At 48.0% G+C, this 20288-nt stretch overlaps 1 protein-coding gene across 1 annotated transcript; it reads right to left on the bottom strand.

The window, feature by feature from the left end:
* Positions 1-201: 201 nt before the first annotated feature.
* TMCO1 (transmembrane and coiled-coil domains 1) lies at positions 202-19092 on the bottom strand. Its single transcript, XM_068689684.1, has 7 exons — positions 18934-19092; positions 16884-16961; positions 13460-13519; positions 10056-10102; positions 9377-9444; positions 5836-5980; positions 202-555 (listed from the first exon to the last, which is right to left on the bottom strand). Exons 1-7 carry the CDS (start codon positions 19001-19003, stop codon positions 457-459), a joined length of 567 nt encoding a protein of 188 aa, XP_068545785.1. The 5' UTR covers positions 19004-19092; the 3' UTR covers positions 202-456.
* Positions 19093-20288: the final 1196 nt, after the last annotated feature.

Below are 20288 nucleotides of genomic sequence, written 5' to 3'. Positions count from 1 at the left end.
CCAGCTCTCCACTGCACAGGAGTACAGCCAGTACCTCTAAGACAAGGGACACCTCTCAGCACAACTGTCCCAAGTTTTCTAAACTGTTCTGCAGATCTTGTTTGTGATATCTTAATTGATTTCCATGTCATAAGCTAAAGCCAACTGTGCTACACCAAGGTAGTTCTACTCGTCCTATAGCACAATTAACAGACATCTAAATCAACATGCCCATGCCGTTTATTTCTCAGAAACACCAGAGACAAAAAGTCAAGTCATCTTCTGAGAACTTTCTTGGTTTGATGAGCAAACAGCTGCTGGTAGAATACTCCAAAGGCGAGGTGTTTCCGAGACTGTGGCAGATACTGCATAGGCTGGTTTTCAACTCGTGAAGCCTGGTGCAGAATCCCATCCTTCTACCTCCCCAGGGCAGACTTGTGCGGCTGTCAGACCTGCAGTGAAGGCTCTAATTGTGCTTTAGGAAAACTTCCCTGCCTGAGGTGGTGGGCCAAGGAAGCCCCCTGCTTGCTTGGTGGCAGCCCGGGACGGAGCAAGGCCGAGCATCTTCTGAATGTTCTGCAAAAACAAGAGCAGGAGAGCACGTCAGTAACGCCGTTACAAGGGAGACACCAAAGAGGAAGAAATCCCAGCTCTGCCTGCAAGTGCAGCCTTCCTGCTAGCTTCAGCAGATTCAGGTCCTCACCCACACAGCCTTATTACCAAACTGCCCAATATACTGTGGATATCTGACCTCGCAAGGTCAAAAAATTTCTTTAGTACAGAGCCAAACAACCACCACTAATGGCTACAGTTATAGCCAGGCCCCTCTCTTCTACCCCAGCTGGAGCCTCATGACTAAATCCTCATTTTGGCTGAGGGCTCTTTCCCACCTCCAGGTGGACAGCACACAGCTGGAAGATTAATGCATTAACAGCTTTGTTTAGGGGCTGGTGTCTTCAACCTGCAATAGTCAGACTGGCAGTTTAGCTGCAGAGTGTACACAGAAGCAGGTTCCTAATGTGTGCTCACAGGCAGAACCAAAGCAGCCCGCAGTTTTCACAAGTTCTAGAAACCACCATCAATGGCAGTGCCATCCAGCAGAGCCTGCAAACTAGCGAGGAACAAATGCAGTCTGAATTTGGGTCAGCAACATGGCAACCAAAGCACATGCCAAGTTTGAGCCAGACGGTTAGGTGCAGAATTAATTTGCACGCTGGTGATGCAGACAAGAGCAGTGGATTGGGGGAGACATTCTGTGTAACAGGCCACACATACCAAGAAACTGACTGCTGAAATGCCCTCTGCATCTACACCTGTATCTGAGCAAGGTGTTTAGGTAGAAAACAAGAAGGAAGGAATTCAGTAATAAGAGTCAGGCACTAGCTGAACACCTCACAACAGAGTATTTAAAAGTTCAAAGCTTTCCTGTGTTTTTGTTTTTTTTTTTTTGACACTCCCTTTAAAATCTTCAACAGTGCAACTACAGAAGTTAACTTTTCCCTTAGTTTCATCCTTTGCTGCAAATAACTGCAGCTCAAGCAGCTGCTTATGCAGTGCTGGCAAAACAAGGACGTCTGATGCAAGGGAAAGAAGAAAACAACTGTGCCCCCTCCTGTCATCTGCTGAGGGCTGGCTATCCAGACAACAAAAGGAGGAAGGAGGATTCTCTTCAAACCTGAGTGTCTTCCCCAAAATAACTGTCAGGACAGGTCAGATAACGAGGTCATTGAGTTCTTGAACTTTTTTTGATCAGGGAAGGAGAACAACAAAGATAAAGAAGCAAAGCTTTTTAATTCTAGAGTAACTGGAAAGGATCATTCTGGGTAGAGACTAAGGAAAGGAAGGCTTCAGCCTGCACACACAAGCATGAAAGTAGAGGGGAGCACTGTGCAGGAGTCGCACCAGTTTTACAGTACCTGCTCAAAACAAACCCCAGTGACAAGCAGCAGAATACAGTACAGTTTACCAGACAACCTTTCACTACAGCTGATGTTTGCCATGCAGGATAATATCCACGTGAGCACCAGTGCTGTGCTGTGCCTCAGTATTCCCAGCCTGCAGGGAAGATGCACCTGAGACTTGCCAGGAAGAAGTCAGCAACCAGCTCGGGCTCTGCAGCACAGAAACACCAACTGGTTCCAGCCCCAAGGTGGCTGTGGAAGCACCTAGGCACACCTGTGTGGTTCTGTACTTCAGTGAAGCCAAACAGACCAAAACAGAGCCCTGCACAACCACTAGCTTTATCCATAGCATAGTCAAGTCCACGGCCTACACAAGTTCGCCACTCACTGATATTCGGCAGCTGAATATATGAAGGAGAGCGGTTCACTGCAGGAGATTCCTTTGTGTGGTTCCTCTGAAGAGCTTCCCGTCGAGATGGACAGGGGGGAAACAAGAGCAGCTTTGGGACAGACTAGGCAACAGCAGAGGGTGCTGCAGAGTCAGCAGCAGGCAGGAGCAGCATCCTACCACCTCTGCACTGCCTCACGCGTGGAGCAGAACGAGGTCCTAGCAGAGCATCCAAAGCAGCAGCCACCTCCCTCCCTGTTCCTCTGAGTATCAGGACAGAGCACCGTGGGGCTGAAGTTACTCCATCTGCTTGCATGGAACTAAGAGGAAGAGAGACAAGTTGTCTGCACATGGATTCAAGTCTCCAGTCATACTCCAGGCCTTTCCCTTCCCCAGGAGTCCTCTCCGTGCTTCTGCACTAGCTGCCACGCGGTTTTGCTTCACAGCAATCCCAGCACCCACACAGCTGGGAGCTCCAGGCGGCCTTGCCTGGAGGAATCCATCCCAGCTGCTCTGCACAAGGACGCCTGCAGAGCCTACATCCACCACGAACAAGACCACTACCTTGAGGAGCACGGAAGGAAGACGATAAAACTTAGATCCAAAAGGTTCCCTGCCCCTAGATGAGGCCATGTGGGAAAGTGCACTCCCGGCAGCAGCGATAACTGCCGGCTCCCTCTCCCCCCTGGGATGACATTTGAGAAGAGAGGCCTCGTCTACAGCTCAGGCTTGTGTGAAAAGGAAGCGAAGAGCAAACACCCGAGGACCAGCAGCCTGCTCCTCTTCACAGGTGAAGGCTGGGAGTTCAGTGACAGGAATGGGGCCAGAGGATGTAGCCCTGCCGGCGTGCCTCACACCCAGCGGACTTTCCCAGCTGAAACCCAGCGGCTCAAGGACCCTCGGAAGGCCTCTCCCAGCAACCCTCCTCTCTCCAAACAGGAAGGCAGGAGGAACTGGGGGACAGGATTTACGTGCCAGGGAGAGCGAGGAACAGCGCAAAGGAAGTTACTCACTGCGAGGAGACTATTTCGGGAGATGCTGGCCAGGTCACAGGCAGCGCTAGCTTCCCAGTCAGTGTCTGAAGAGTTTAGCACCCCCACACGTATGAGGACTGCGTGAGGAGACTGCCTGCTGCCGCCCATCTCGTTAACGGGAGCTTAATTAACAGCCAGTTTGTCTCCCCATCCTCACATACTCCCCTGCATTTCCCTCAGGATCACCTGTTTTCACGTACACAAGAGTTCCTTATTTTGGAGTTCCACAGAGGAGTCTCTTCTCCCTGCCTTTGATCCCTTCCCAGGCAGCTCCAGGATTTAGGGGAGGGCTGAGGGCTGTGTCATTCCCTTCACTTGTTTACAGCCCGGTCCCTGACTCTCAGCACAGCTCTGTTCCTTCTCCTCGTGTACACCAGACACTCCCACATCAGCTCTCCTCCCTCAGGCCAGCAGCTGCTTTGAAGCCAGCCTAGTGAAATTTCCCCTTCTGCACACAGGGTCACAAAACTTTCACCTCTATAGTCACAGCACCAAAAGCAAAGTCTTTGCACCATTGTAAGCCCTCAATTGCTCTCTTCCCTTCTCCCTCAGCCTCTCAGCCCTACAAAGTCCTCTTCCCCATGCTGTTACCATCCAAGTGCATTCAAACAGCACTAAAACCAAGAGCAGGATGCCAGGAATCACAGCTCCAGTTCCTAGCTTTTGCACACAGCAGTGCAGCTGGTCTGCCCATCCCTCTGTGCAGCAGGGAGGAAGAAACTTGGAGCTGCCTGGCAGATGGAGAATCTCAGGTACAGTTAATCACGATCACATAAATAAGGCAGCACTACAAAGGCCACTGTCTAGTGCTTCAGTGCAGAAAGACCCTTTTCTGCAAAGCAACGTTAACTTCCATCCTCATGGGGCTATCGGCATGAACTCTGCTGCAAAAGGATATTTTTTTGCCTGAATTTCCTCTTGAAAGCCCAATCCACTGCAACTAGCTCAACATTTCTCCCCAGAACCAGAGTGGACAACCACTTGGTTCTATTCATTTCACAACAGGCACAGCAGGAAATGCCCAGGGCTAGAACCAACCACAGGAATTTTATTTCTGGACAAAAAAAAAAATCCACGGGGGATTTTTGAACAAAGGAGTTCCCCTATCAACTCAACGGGTACAAAAAAATTCTCGCAGATGGTGTTATTTAGTTTCACGTAATAGTCTGCACCACTAGATAAAAGGGACTTTCCATGCAACAGGTAAAGTCACAGAGCAGCACGACAGAAGATTGCCTCAAAAGAACAGTATCAGACCACAACATCGCAGGAGGATGATCCAAAGACCTAAAAAGGTCTCCTTGCTTTCAAAGCAGCATGTACTGCTCCAGCTATTGGGAAGTGAAACAAGATTTGTCTTGCAGAGAACACAATGGGGAAGTCCCTGGCCTTCGGCACTTGGAAGCTGCTCCTGCTTCGAGTGAGAGGATGAACCAAAGGTTGAGAGGATCATCTGGAGGTCACGAGGTACCTTACAATTCATTACTTGCTTTTGCACACAGCCAGGCAGATTCATTTCAACACAAGCACCCAAAACGGAGAACTATGTCAAAGTCGATTCATTAGCAGGCACTTTTTGACTAAAGGAACTTTATTAAGTTGCTCCATCGAGCTCACCCAAACCTCTGACAGCTGGCATAACACGCCACTTCCCTTCGCCGATCCGCTTTGAGTCCCTTGGCACCCCCGAGGAAAAGCAACAAGCCGGTCAAGGAGAAAAGCAGTGAGAATTCAGGAAGCAAATCAAAGAAAAGGGAAACAAATACGGAAGGGCAGATCACTTGCAGCTAGTTGCACCAGCATTCATCCGAATCCCAGAATCTATTATTGTATCCCCAGCACTCTGAGAAACTTTGGCAACCAAAGTAGACTTCTGGTTGCGCTGCAGAGGTCCGCTTGTCCTCGCCAGCCTTTCTGCCAATTAAACAGTTAATGAACCTTCATCTTCATCGCAACACATCACTGCTGCTCAACACGAGGGTGCTAGCCAGCTGGATAACACAGCCTGATCCTGAACAGGCGCTTCCTTTTATCCTCAGTGATGCTTTTCTCTTTTCAAGAGGCAGAACTAACCAACTTAGCCGGAGAACTATGCGTAGCCTACTCCTGGCTTATCGCACCAGATTTTCCCGAGTCTCACCCCTTTCCCGAGTCTCTCCCTAACACTGGGAGAGACTCAGTTCTGAAGGTAATGTCCTTAAAAAAAAAATAGGAGGTCAGCAAAAGCAGTAAGGACAAAAGCAAAAAAAAAAACATTAATCAAAGGCACACACAACAAAGAAATCCGTTTCTGCCAACCCTGTCTTAGCATCCTGGTGCAATTCTGATGTTTCCAATCAAGCCTTCCATACCGTCCAGGATCGTGGCTGCTTTTAAGATCTCAACCTACAATTACTATGAGTATGAAGCACAGGAATAACACAAACAGATCACAGAACACACAGGCAAACCGGACAGCAGTGATACCCTTCTTTGATAGCTTCTTCATGGACTTTCCTTGCTCCAAGCATGCAAGAGACAACAGCATACTCACCTGTCTGATGGACATCGTGCAGAGAATGTAGAGGAAGATGAAGGAGCAGTCAGTGTAATCCTCACCCAGTAGGTTGCGGTGGGACAAGCCCTGGATGTATGACAGGGGGATAAAGGGAAGTTTTGCCACCACTCGGCCATCAAATCTGGAAAAAAAAGAGAGCACCAGATCATAAATAGGGAGAGTAAAAATGCCTTTGGCTATATAAAGAACAAGTGAACGCTTCTAGCAGGCCACCAGAGCAGACAAGACCACATGGAAGACTAAAAAAGCCACGCTGCTTTTCCCCAGCTCACCTTTATACACACTACAGGAGGTGAATGCACCTCTCAAAAAGCCAATCACCCAGAAGGTTGGTAGGCTTCCCTCAATAACCATTTTGCCACGGTGAGAGCATTTAATAGTGATATACAAGTGATCAGCTGGACAAGCTGTTGATTCAGGAGATCTTTGTCGGCATTTTGCATTTACTGGGGCATTTCATTCAAAAACCAGATTTAACAGATCACTCCCCAGAACACAGTCAGCACTGGAACAAAAAGATGGATTACCAGCACCCCGATGTACTGCAGCTACTGCAAGAAGACAGACTCTTTGCTTTGAGCAAAACAGCATTTTAAGCAGAGCGTAAGTCAAAGACATCAGCTCCTTTCCTAGAGCAGCTATGTTTCTCAGCACAAGATGCTGAGAAGAACCACAAACAGCACGCTTTTTAACCCAAACAGCCTTCTCTGCGCTAGCTCTGCAGGCAAGGGCAGTGCAGAGGCAGGACGATAGCGCCTATCTCAAGCAGCCTGTCCTGCTCCTGGAGCTCCTCCAGCTCCACATTCCAGGGCACCAGGCAGAGTGTGAATTCTGGCCAGTTCGCAAAGATTTCTCCCAACCCAGACAGTCGACCCAATCTTTTGAAGTAAAGCGTGTACGATGCCTCATCAGCATGTGCATAGCTGGATGTTATTTTCTCTGCATGTGCTGATTTTCTAACAGGTGTTTCTTGTTTCAAGAGATCCTAAATGAGCGTTCTTTCCTGTGGAGATGCATTCACACAGCTACAGCTCAAACACACGCCAACTTTGTTTACATCTCACAAGCAGCTTGGCAGAGGAGTTAGGAACGGATGTTTATCTCCCGGTAACATCCCCCAGTGGCTTCAAACTCTGCGTTATTCCTGCTGTGAGAATGACAAGTACTTCAGCAGTAGCACCCCGAGGTACCTGCTTTTTCTTCTCCAGCAGGTTTTCACAGTCATCAAGAAGGGGTACCAAAACGCGCAGCTCAGAGCAAAACAGGGACTTGATTACATTAAGAAGCTTCTGACAGGAGAAAATTGAGACACACAGAAGCTAATTTCTCTCCCAAGAGGAAGCCCATCTGCTTGGAGGCCAACGCTGCTGCAGAGCTCCCAGCCCTAGAGAACCTTTTAAGCCACAGTAGTCATTCAGCTGCTCGCCTTCACACGGCATTCTGCTCTCTGGGTTTAAACCAGCTTCCTACTTATCCCTCCAGTGGGGTTCGTGACCACTGCCACTTCAAGAAAGAGAGGCAATCATCAGGCTAATTTCTGTTTTGGCTTAGCTGTCTGCTGAGGACTTAGCAAAGGTGAGGTGCCCAGGCACAGAGCAGCAGTGCCTGCATAGCCCTTGTCCAAGGGGTTGCACGCCTTGTCACTTCCATGCAACTCCTGCTCCTCTTGTCCCCCAAGAGCAATGAACTCATTCAAGAAAAGGAAAGGCAAGGAAATGGGGCTATAGTCACTGCAGGTGTCAGCCAGCCTTTTCCTCCTCCTCTTACCACACCCACAGCACTTCAGTGAATGACCTGGCAGCAGCAGCAGCTTCCCACACGGTGCCTAAAAGCCTCCTGAATTCATAACTGAAGCATTCTCTTGAGCCAAGCAGCTGCCTCTTACACTATGTCAGGGGAACAGCAGTACACGAGCTAGAAACAACTCCATCAAACCATTCTACAGGCTTCAGACAGTGCAGGTACAAGCCAGCAGAGCTGCCATTCAGATACAAATGTACTGAGACCAAGAGCAAAGATCTAGCTAGCTACCCCCAAAGGCAAGACAGCCAAATCTCCAGATTTTGACTCAGTTTACTCAGAACTGCCGGACTTAGCAAGAAAGCTGTTTCAATTCTAACACTGCTCTTTGGATGCTCATGTTCAGGTCTCCAGGATGGGCTCTGAAAAAGAGGCAGCTAAAGGCAGGATATGCCCATAAGCTACATATCAGCGCCATCAAGAACAAGACAAGTCATCTTGGTGGTCCTAAAGGAGAAGAAACCAATTAACTCATTTTTTAGGATAATACATAAGGAAGGAAGGAAGGGCCACTCAAAATTCAACCAAAAACCAATTCCTTCCTAAAAAACTCAGTGAATGTACAGTCCCCTAACACTTGTCACTCGGCATACTCCGAGCTGCCTCTTTCCGCTCTAAGAAACTAAAACAGAATAGGGTGGGTTTCTGTTTTTTAATTATATTGCACCAAAAATAGCTAGCCAAGCACTTGAATGCCTCAGGTGCAGCACTAGACACCGTGCTGCTGGGCACATGACTCAAGATGTACCTCCAATCCACCCTCAGGCCTGCAGATGGGACAACAATAGCTCAAGACTGTACCCAGATTTTAAAGTCCTTTAGTGCTGTGCTCCTTTGCTCAGTTTCAGAGCATTCCAGAGAATGCTAGATGCTGAAGTCTGACTAAGCTGAATGGAGTCCACACAGTTCTGATATTATGTTACCCCCTGTTTGCAATTTATCCACCCACAGATCTGCAGAAAAATAACAATCAGCTGTATCCTGAGGACTGCCAGCAGAGAAGCCAGACGTTCTGGTGTCCAAGAACGTAAATTCTCGTTTGCAGCATCAGTATATTGCCCAGATACCACACAGTCTCCATATCTGAATTATCTTCAGCTTTTACAGCCAATGGGAAGTCCACATTTCAAGACTGAGCCAAGTTTTAAAAGCCAAGAACAGTCTCTCAGTTTCATGTGTCTGGAAGCAAGCCTTCTATAATCATGCAAAACAGAGTTTTTTGGGTTTGATTTCAATTAGACCAACCTCAGGTCATTTTTAAAGCAAAAGAAGATTAGAGCACATGCCTAGACCTGTTAGTATCTCCACTCTGATCACCTTAAGTAGGGCAGCAACAAACTCTGCAATTACAGCTCATTTCTGAGGGCTGAAGAGCTGACCCAGTTTTGCTTGCAAGTGTTCTTCAGTCACATTACAGCAGAGCCAAAGGAGCTGAAAACCACAGCTGCTTGCCTGACATCAACCAAACCTGCCCTAGAAGATGGTCCCAAACAGAAGGATGTTAGAGCTGCATCCAGCTGGCTTTCCATTTGTTGAATGCAATCGCATTCAGCATGCAGTGTCCACTCTCAAGAAGATGCATGCTGTGAGAGATCTGTTTCACACCAATCAGTTATGGGCCTTGGAGAAGACCCTGCCACTAGAATACTTCAGGTGGTGGAGTGAAAAATGAGAAGTCCATGAAAGCTTAAGAAGAGTCCAGGAAGTTGATACTTACATGGAGTTAAACATTCCCATCAAGGCAGTGAAGCAGAAGCCAATGGCAAACATGGATTTCATCCGAACCTGCAAGTAGAAAGGTCAGAGATGAACAACAGGCCTGCACTGAGGAATTAGGGGCTCAAACCCTCAAGAAGAGGCTTTGTATAGCATCACTGCAATCTAGAAGGAAAAAAAAAAAAAAAAGGATGATGCAGAAGGCTGGAAGGATTGTAAAAGAAGTGACCAGAGAATACCCAAAGTAATATCCCATCAAAAACTGGGCACAAAGACAGCCACAGCACAAACCACTGATGTCAAGAGCCAATTCAGAAAGGGGGAAAAAAAAAAAAAAAAAAAAAAAAAGAGTGCTCAAAAATTGTGCTGTTACCTTCCACAGGTAAGCCTACACAACCAGCAGGAACCCATTATAAAGACAGAACTTACAGGAGGAAGTCAGACAAATTAATTCGACTTTGAAAACATCACGGAGGCTTATAAAAATGAAAATAGGTGAGGCCAGGGATAAATTAACTGCTGGAGAGCTCTGTGGCTCATACTAAGTTCTGTACCTATTAGAGAATCCAGAAAGAGCTGTAAGGAGGACTTGCTACAGCTGACAAATGAACAGAGTCTTTCTTTCAGAAAGCTGCTGACTGAGATCTTCAGCAGTTAGGAACTGGCTTTAGTTTCCTTACCATTGACAAATCCCTGTTGTTATTTTTCAGTTTCTCCTCTTGTCTCTCTGGAAGGACAAAAACAACAACAGTTATCATCAGTTGTACCAGCCTAGAAACCGAAGTGTTTTCATTTCCAGGAAGCTTTAACCTTCCTGGCTCTCCAAACAAGCAACATTCCCAAAACCAACTCCAGCTCTCTGTGCCAGACGTATCAAGTGAAAAGCTGTACAAAGCCAACTGCTCCTCCATCCCAGCAGCACGCAGCAATGCAGGCACAAAAGAGGAGGAGGCTGGAATCACACATTCAGCACTTCAGGAAGAAATGCACAGAATGTCAGATTTGCCAACTCAACCAACTAACACAGTAGCACGAGCAATGTTGCCAGAAAACAAAGACAGTGCCTACAAAGCATGCTTCCGAAAGAGAGCAGGCTCAATTTGCCACAGGCTCACCACTGTAAGCACATTATATAAACAAGGTTTTTGGGACTCCCAAACTGTACACAGAGCCAGCAAGGTTGCCAGTTTCAGTAATGACTTTTGTACTTCTGTCACTCCTAAAAGACTCTCCAAAGAAGAAAAATGTTTCCTACACAAATTCCAGGAAAACACGCACTACTGTGCTTTGCAGAGAACGCTTCTTCTAAAATTCACTCTCCTTAAGTCGCCACAAACTTCAAAAGCACCCATTTTTCCCCGTTACATTTCCTGTGCCCCTCACTGGAGAACTGCTCGGCTCTCAAGGACCACCAACACCTGTCACTTCTTCTGTCCCTTTTTCCCGTGTCACCCAATCCCCTGTACTCCTCTCAGGCTGAGGATCCAGAGGGGCACGAGGGCTTTGAAGCAACATTTAAGCTGGAGTAAGGCTGTGGGCAGATGAATTAAACAAGGAATAGTGTGAGAAGAGAAGGAGGGAAGGGCTATTCAATGGGTGCGTTGCCTGATGGACCCCTGTGATGTTTCAGTACCAGAGGCCCACAGCACAGAAGCTCAACAGTTATCTTTCAAGTCCCAATCAAACCCTGGTGAATACAGGGCCTCACAGTGTCACCACAAAGCAACACCCCTACCCGACCTCTTAGAATCCTCCTTGCTGTTTTCAGTTGTTCTTAGCTGCAAACCATCCCCTCGGGCAGGAACTTCCCAGACACCTGCTTCCTGACCTAGGTGGAGAATTTTGTTTTCGGACATTTCAGCAAGTAGGCCAGCTCTTTAGGAATCGGATTTGGCACAAATACTTGTTTTTTCCCCCCTCTGCTACATAACTAACCACCTAGGAGATGGGCTAAAGGTTGCACGGGGATCAAGAACACAGCCAGATGCCCAATATACCTGACCTGTTTCTCACCCATTTCTACAAACTCAAAACAAACCCCCTCAGGTGTCCTACCATCCTAGCCAAGTGGTTATTCCCACCCAAGCCATACATAAGAAGCATTTAAGTAGATTTAAGTAGTTTAAACTAGTTAAGGCTGAGTCAACAGGGAAGAGCCCAGAGCTCCAGCTCTTCTAATTCTGTCCATCAGAACACAAACCACGGGGATACAGCGAGCACCGTATTTGCCAGCATTGTTTCTTCTGTCTACCAAGCACTTCTGTGGGTGCTGGGAAGATCGCTGTCCTTTCTTCTAGGGGCAGGTGGAGGCAGAAAGCACAGCAAAGCCACAAGTTAACGAACCCACTCTTCCAGCTGAGGTGACAAAGCTGCATCGTGGCATTAAAGGTGCACTGCTCCAGCAGTACAAAAGGCTATTGGGATAGAATATGACTGAAATGGGCTCGCTTCACAATTAATAGAAATCAGTAAGAAGGAAACACCAAATAAAGCATGCCCACACAACTTTCATCCTCCCTCCTTGTGTATATGCATGATTTACCTCCAAACATGACCAGGTCAGGTCACACACACACCTCCTGCCTTGTTCTGGGCAGAAGATGGATGGCAGCTGAGGCAGGTCCTGACCACAGCTACAGCTTATCTGTGAAGCCTGGGTTGTTTTGTTTTCTTTAAATTCTACAATTCTAGTTCTTTTAAGTGACTCCAGCTCAAGTGATCTGGCTGTTCTACCAACACTACACACTGCAGAATGATTTAACATTCAGCAAGTCACTGAGATCAGAGTTTTTGAAGTAGTTAACGGCTATGAGTCATTTTCTGGATGTCCAGCTTGACATTTAGACCTGATTTTGCAGAAGCACTAAGAATTCAGCCTTGCCTGAAAGCAAATGAGACACCGAAGTTATGCAGCACTTGCAAAACAAAACAAAAAACAACCCAACAGTCCGAGTATCTTAAGCTTGGCCAGCAAGCATCACAGCAAACAAAATCAGTGGTCACTTCCTAAGTTTTGTTCTCAGCTCCTTTGTGCTTTGTTTTTCATTTGCAAAACAAGATTATTTCAGCGTATTTAAAAAAAAAATCAGTTTTAAATTCCTCAGATTCTACTGTTTATTAGTTTAATTCAAGCACAAGTTAAATATTCTCTGATAGAAACACAGCTTGGATAGTGCCCTGCAAATAAAGTCACTGACAATTAAAAGTGACCATAGATAACAGCACGTAACAACTTTATAAAGACTGCCTTATATCGTTAACAGTCATAGTATGCATGCATTACTCAGGACTGAAAACTGAAGATACACTAGGGGAAGAATTTTGGTTCCCATCCCTTCAGAAGTCTAGCAATAACAGGTTTTCATACCTAGGAAGAACCGTTTGAAGATATGTTTATGATTACTCCCAAGCTTTGTGCAGATCAAATGACTAATCCAGCTACCTGGTGTTACACAGGAATGAGGAAACCAACTCCCAGGAGCTCTCAGAAGTGTTCCTGCTCTGATTTCTGTAATATTTTAACCAGGCTTTACCGCGTGTTTTACTTTATAATCCTGCAGATTAATGAACCTCAGCTTTAGAAAGTTTTCCTAACATCTACCACATTGTTCTTGCACAGTCCAATATTTAAAGAGTTACCTTAACACAGAAAGAAATAAGTATATTGACAATGAAATAGAAAGAATGGAAAAGAAAATCATTTAGCAGTACTGATTTATCAAATTTTAAGTAAATTTAAGTGCAGTTAGAGTCAACTCAGGCAAACACCTAAAGCTGTGACGTGTTCAAATGAAGAAAAACAAAAGCTCCACAGTCACTCATGCAGCCAGAGCTGATGCAAGCTCTACATAGAACAGCAAGGAACTTCAGCAACTGAAGTCAATAATAGTAATGGGAGTCTGAATTTGATGAAAAGCATCAAGAAGCTACAGGCCAGCCTCCTGTCCTGGAGGAATAAGGCCAAAGGGTTCACTGCCAGTCGACAGGCCAAGAGCCAGCTCTAGCACCACTTCAGAAGGAAAGGAAAATCGCTTCCTTACTGCTCCCCTGTTCTTGGGGCACTGCACGCCCCTCCTAACCTTACCTATTTTCTTTTTCTGCTGCCGGCCTGCTGATTCAGTTATCGTTTCCTTCTTCTTTTCCACTGCAAAAATGCAAAGAAAAATATTCCATCAGTTCTACATAGATCCCAGCCTCCTGTTCCGCACAAGAAAACCATTTTATTACCTTTATAGGACGGGCATGAAAGGAAGGAAGGCAGAGCGTGTTCAGACTCTACAAGCTATAAACCACCAAGGCTGACCAAACCAAATATTTAAAACCCAAAATATTTTCCAAATCTCGGATGAGGTATAGAAACGTTTCAAAGGGTTAATTTTAAACTCTGTCAAGAGCCCGTTACGCTGTTAACCAAGCAGCCTGAGGACAGTTTTGGCTGAAATGACCCTTGCTGATTTGTCATTAGCACTAGACAGTCCTTTTGATTCAGCAAGTCTAATGAAAAGAGCTTTGTGGCAAGCTCTGCTCAGATTATCTGCAGTGGGAAGCAGAACACAGGAAAGCCTGTGTTCTCTGCCTGCCTGTGAAGAAGGGATGTAATTCTCAGGGGAAATGCTGTCCAAGCAGTCAGCCACAGCCTCTCCATTCTCTTTCAATTAATTAGTACTGAAGCATTTCCAATATTTTCAAGTAAGAGCCTAAGCTCATACTTACTAAAACCCCAAGTCAGACACTCACCAAACAGCTGCAAACAACTAACACTGCAGCAGAAAAAATACCGTAAAACCAGCAGGGCAAACAATCTAGAAAGAGTTGGCTCACCTGCTAACAGCAAGAACAGCTTTTCCAGAGAGAGACAGCTCTTAAAGTTCTGTAAGATGAGTACTACAAGAAGCCAGGGTGATAAAACATGGCTCTGATCCACCAAGAGTTCTTTTTAACTCTCAGCTCTACGTACCTGTATTTACTCTACCAACAGATAGAGCTGGCTCCTGTTAGCTCACACAATCACCTTTAGAGAGCTGAGCATGAGGACTTCTCCCACATTAGTACTAGCTCAGCACAGACTTTCTAGCCCTCATTTCAAAGCACAAGTGAAATAAAGACAGCCTTCCTAGTCACACTGGCTTCTAACCTGCTTTTACCTGCAAGTCAGCCACATAGAAAGCCTACAGGAGGTTTCCAAACATCCCTTCCTCAGCGATGTTGTAAGGCATGTGCTTTTCCAAAGAACAAGAACATCTTACATGGGCAGGCTACAAGGAGGGCACAAACCAGGCAAGCCTGCTCAAAGGGAATGCTGGAGCATGCCAGACAACACACACTGCTCACAGGGAAGGCTGATGGAGCAGCTGGTGCCAAATCCAGGGGGGAGATCCTCACCAGTCTACCCCAGCCCTAGTCCACAAAATCCCACAGCCCCCAGCTCGAACTCCAGCTGGAGAGCACTGACTCTTCTGGCCTAGCTATTGCTCCCAGGCCCAACACAAGGGCTCCTCCACATCCCACCTTCACTCTGAAGAGCACTATTGACCCTCACGCCAATCCCGAGGATCCCTGCAGCCCTACTGCCCTTATGGTTTGCACAGAGCAAACAACTGTCAGGCAGTCTCACAAGCCTGTCTGCAGGACCATAAGTCACACAGTCACTCTTCCAAACACACCCTTCTGATCAGACTTACTCGAGCCTTGCAACTTTACCACCACATTTATCCCAGGACACTTGCTAGTATTTCTTCAGCAGTCTCCAACAACAGTGGCTCTCAATAGAAACAAGAGGATAGGAAGAGACGAAGCTGAGGCTTATGAATAACAGCGTCTGGTCAAGCATGCTACTCGGCCCACTTGTTTTGGCAAACTGCTCGGACTGCTAGTGCTCCCAAGGGAGAACTTGGGATCTCAAATGTGTTTTTTCCTGTTTCAGATGTGTTGGATAACAGTTGAAAGGTGTGGTTCAAGTGGTCTACTTTACAACCTGTCTGTAAGCCAGCTGTCCTCAGCATGAGAGGAAAATAGAAAAAAAAAAAATCAAGCCTGGATTTTTAGTGACTCCTCACGGTTCTGTTTCACTTTTCTGGAGAGGAAGGGGATTTGGGGGCAGGGTGGGAGGGAAGTGTCAAACGAGGTTGGGAACCGAATGAGATGCACGAACCTCACATCTTTCCCTTTGCAGATTAGAACCTAGATATCAGGAGAGCTATAAAAACAAACAGCACTCAACTCCTAGAGCAGTGATTAACCCCCCGAGATTACGCCGTGCTAACTGCCTCCGAGTTCCGCAGCAGGACGTTACCTCTAAGTCTGCAGCTGGGTTTCTGCGGCTCCTCCAACCCAACACATTTCTATCAAGCAGAGGGGGCAGGCAGAGATGCAATCTCCATCTGATACCACTTGATGACAAAAGCCCCTAATTTAGGAGCTAAAAGCCTGACTACAGTCCTACTCTTCAGCTTGTCTTGCCCAGGGGAAGGCTGCAGTAAGCTAGACTGGAAGGAACACGGTTTGCTAATCCTGCTCTCACAAACCTGGAGCACTGACAGCACAGGGAAATATTTTTTAAGGTAAAACCAGCTCTGGTTCAGCCCCAGAGCCATTGTGTGCTCTGTTACTGCTGCAACTTGCACAGGGAACATACAACCGAGTTTGAAAGCTTAGCTCAGTTTCTCCTCTGCGCCTTTGTTTCTGATGCAGACAGGTCCACCAAAACACACCATGTTCAAATCACCGTTTTACCATTTCCTGGCAGATGTTTAAACAAGTTTTAATATCTGATGCATATCTTCTGGCTGCTGGCCCTCTACTCCCTTTTCCTACCCTCCCTCATCACTTATTCAGTCCTTCCCAGGCCTCTAAAAACCTCCTCTCTAAAGAAGTTATCTGGGACATTTTTTCTAGTCATTACTATTTTTGTTTCCAGTTTATGCTAGTACAATTTATTCTTGTACCAGCTGACAGCTCAGACCTTCCTACCATGACTTTGTCCTTACTCATTCCCCATCGCTGATAGCCACTTTTTATTTTTATTATGCTTTACCTTTCATGGCATTCCTTTTACTCTAGGTCTTTCTCAGTACAGATCTCATTCCCCATTCTCCTTGAAAAGCAGAAACCACATCCTTGAACTTATTTCAGGCATCTAAAGGAGTCCACAAACATATACACACACTGGCTACCCATGCTCAGAAACAGATTCCAGTACTGATCTCTTGTCCTGCCCTCCAGGAAGGGGGGTGAGGGGGCAATTGGGACAACACAACTCATCTCAGCACCAGCCTCGCCTCCAACAAGAGGAAAATTAAGGGCAGAAATAAGTCTGCTCCATACCAGTTTGGGTACCCTGTAAAGTTCAGCTCCTGTGAAACCTAAACTGAAGAATGCTCACTTCCCTCTCAGCAGAAAATGCAGCAGGATTTTCTCAGAGCACAGAGCCCTTAATTTGACATTTGCTAAAGCAGGATATATATAACAAGGAGAACAAACATTCTCCCCCGTGTCTGAAGAGTACTTACATTTTTTGCTCTGTTTTTCCACTTCGGCCTTTAATCTCTTGTATTTGTCTGTTCGGTACACCAGCACCCAAGTTATGCCTGAAACAAACAGCCAACAGGCACCTAGGTAAGCGAAGGCTTCTTGCAATACAGAAACAAGTCAGCAAATACACACGTCATGTCTGCAAAACCACATCATAACCACCAGCAAGTTACATCACTTTACTTCTAATCCCCTTTTCGCACTCCAACGGTGCCTATAAAATAATCATAGAATGTCCTGGGTTGGAAGGGACCTCAGGGATCACCCAGTTCCAACCCCCTGCCATAGGCAGGGACACCACCCCCTAGATCAGGTTGCTCAGGGCCTCATCTAACCCGGCCTGGAACACCTCCAGGACATCCACAGCTTCTCTGCACAACCTGTTCCAGTGCCTCACCACCCTCTGAATGAAAAATTACCTCCTAACCTCTAATCTAAATCTCCACTTTTAGTTTAAAGCCATTCTCCCTCATCCTGTCATTATCTGACTGAGCAAACTGATGCTCCCCATCTTTTTTATAAGTCCCCTTCAAGTACTGAAAAGCTGCAATGAGGTCACCCTGGAGCCTCCTTTTCTTCAGGCGGAACAGCCCCAGCTCTCTCAGCCTTTCTTCACAGGAGAGCTGCTCCAGCCCCTCGACCATCTGCGTGGTCTCCTCTGGACCCGCTCTAACAGCCCCACGTCCTTCTGGTGCTGGGGGCCCCACACCTGGAGGCAGCACTCCAGGTGGGGCCTCAGCAGGGCAGAGCAGAGGGGCACAATCCCCTCCCTCCCCTGGTGGTGCAGCCCAGGACACAGCTGCCCTGCTGGGCTGCAGGCATGTGCTGCTGGCTCATGGTGAGCTTTTCATCCACCACAACCCCCAGGTCCTTCTCTGCAGGGCTGCTCTCACTGAGTTCTTCTCCCAGTCTATGCTCACACCTGGATTGCCCCAGCCCACATGCAGCACCTTGCACTTGGACTTGAACCTCATCAGGTTCACGTGGGCCTGCTGCTTCTCAACCTTGTCCAGGTCATAAATAAGTAAAAGTGTTTGCAAGTCACTGGGTATCTCACGGAGCACTTCTGCTCTGTGGTTTTGCTTAGCCCCTTCCTGCTTCTATTTCTCAGTTGTTGCTCACCCTAAGCCTATGAGCTGATTAAGGCAACGAACGCCTTTTTGTTCTGCACTTTCAGAGCACCTGATTAAAGTCTGAGGAATAATTTCTGCACCTACTGCACCTGACTATTAGTTACAGCACATCTCAAGAAAGCAGAGATATTCAGCTAGAAGGGACCTCACAGGACCCTCCAAGTTTAACACTGCATTAAAACATGACCTAAACTAGTTGCATCACACGCCCTGCCCCAGTGGTTTGTGAATTGCTTAACCTGAGCCTCTTGGCCCTTTTTTTTTTTGGCTTCGATTTGACAACAGCGCTGTGCTACTGAGTGCTTGAGAGCCCAGCTGCAAGGAACAGAACCATGGGGGCACTTTTGAGGGTAAAACAGCTTCTTCCTCTGCAAGGCCACGAGGTGTACGCCCTCTGAGCCCAGTGCAATGCAGGAGGGCTCCTAGAAAGCAAACACACCCTATGGATCCAGCGGCTCTGAATTCCCCAAAGGAAAGAAAGAGAGAGTCTTGCAGCCTCAGCTCCAGGACATGAGGAGATTCAGGGGCACAGCTCAGTGCCAGGAGGAGGAACCAAGAGGAAGGCTTTGACTTCTCCAGGGAGCATTCCTTCACCCCCCACATCAACTCCACCCCAACCACTCACCACCTCTTGGGAAGCACCCGCTTTAAATCACCTCGAGGAGCAGCCCCTTGAACTCACCTCTACCGCAAGCCGAGCCCCGCTCCTTAACACCACCACAACCCCACCCTACACCCCCCACACACCCCCCTACACCCCCCATACCCCCCCGGTGCCCCCCAGCCCTTCCTCCCCAGGCCTTTTCCCCCCCCAGCAGCCTCCCCCCGCCCCCAGCAGCCCGCAGCTCCCCCCCCACCGCCCTCCCCCGGTTCCTGGCCCGCTCCGTGCGCCCACCCTCTGCCAGCAGCGCGGTGCAGACGGAGATGAAGACGATGAGGAGGGTGTCGGCGAACATGGTGCTCATGGCGCCGCCGGAAGCGGGCCTCCTCACAACCCGGAAGTGCAGCGGGCAGCGCGTTGCCTAGCAACGGCCGGAAGCGAGGCTGCGGCCGGCGCTTCCGGGTGAGGGAGGCAGCCAATGGGATCGGCGCTGGGAGGAACGAGGCGGGAAGGGCGAGGGGCGGGGAAAGGGAGGGAAGGCGGCGCTGTGATTGGCTGAGAGGGCTGTCAGCGTGATGGGCCCCGCCCCCCCGCTGCGGGGAGGGGGAGCGCGGCCTGGGGGCGGCCTGGGGCCTGTCATGGCGGCGGGGCCTGGGCTTGGGTATGGGGCTGGGGTGCGCGTCCTGCTGCCGCGTCAGCAGTAAAATTAATAAAATAAAAGTTGTTGAAACGCGATTGTCGGCTCGTTATTGCGATGGGTCACTGTACTCCTGGGAAGACAAAGGGCTAGGAGCAGGGGAACACCCCCCACAAACCCCCCTAACGCCATGTCTGTGGGCACTGTGTGCAGGTGGGGCGGGCTGAGGGCCTTTAATTCACGTCACAATTAATCAATAATTACAATTTCAATTACAACTTCAATAATTACAACATTAATTGTGGCTGCAGCACCTGGGGTGACAGACCTGGACCCCTAGTGATGGGGCGAGGAGATGTGGGAAGCAGGAAGGGAAACAGGGCAGCGCGGCGCCTCCTCATCTCTCTCAGGAGCTGTCCCTCAGTAACCCGTGTCCTGCGAAATGGCACCCACAGGGACAGGCGAGGAATAAGGCGAAAAGGCCCGCCGTCGCCCACAAACTAAACACTGCGCGCAGAAGGATGGTGGCTTAATTGCGGTTGAGGGGTGGCAGCACGCGTGATAAGTGAGGGAGCGGGGTTAGACGGCAAACAAATGCCTGGTGACATTCCGCAGCCTGGTGACATTTTGTGTACAAGGAAACACAAGCACTGCGCGTGCACATGGCTACATGGTGGCTCTGGTGTCACTAAAACTTGCAGCTCAGTGCCCGCTGCGCTGCCTGGAAAACCTTGGAGGGAAGTGAGCGAGAGCTGTCAGAGAGAGAGGGATGAAATGAATATGGATGCTTCAGTTTAGGGCGAACGACAGGAAAATATTATAGCTGCTGATGTGGCAGGACCCTTGGTAATCGTTTGGGCCTTGCTGATGTGCCTCTGTGGCCTTTCCCTTTCTTTGGAGCTCCTTGGCTTTCCTGTCTGCGTGATTTTTCACTACCACAATATTTAGAAATAGTTTTATAACTGCTATGGCAAAATGATTCACACAGTATCAGTTGCCAATACCGACCGCG

Source organism: Anas acuta, chromosome 8 (genome assembly GCF_963932015.1).
Source record: "Anas acuta chromosome 8, bAnaAcu1.1, whole genome shotgun sequence".
In the NCBI taxonomy this organism is placed as follows: domain Eukaryota; kingdom Metazoa; phylum Chordata; class Aves; order Anseriformes; family Anatidae; genus Anas; species Anas acuta.
Note: the sequence above shows the minus strand (reverse complement) of the source record. Positions and strands in the feature narration are given on the sequence as shown.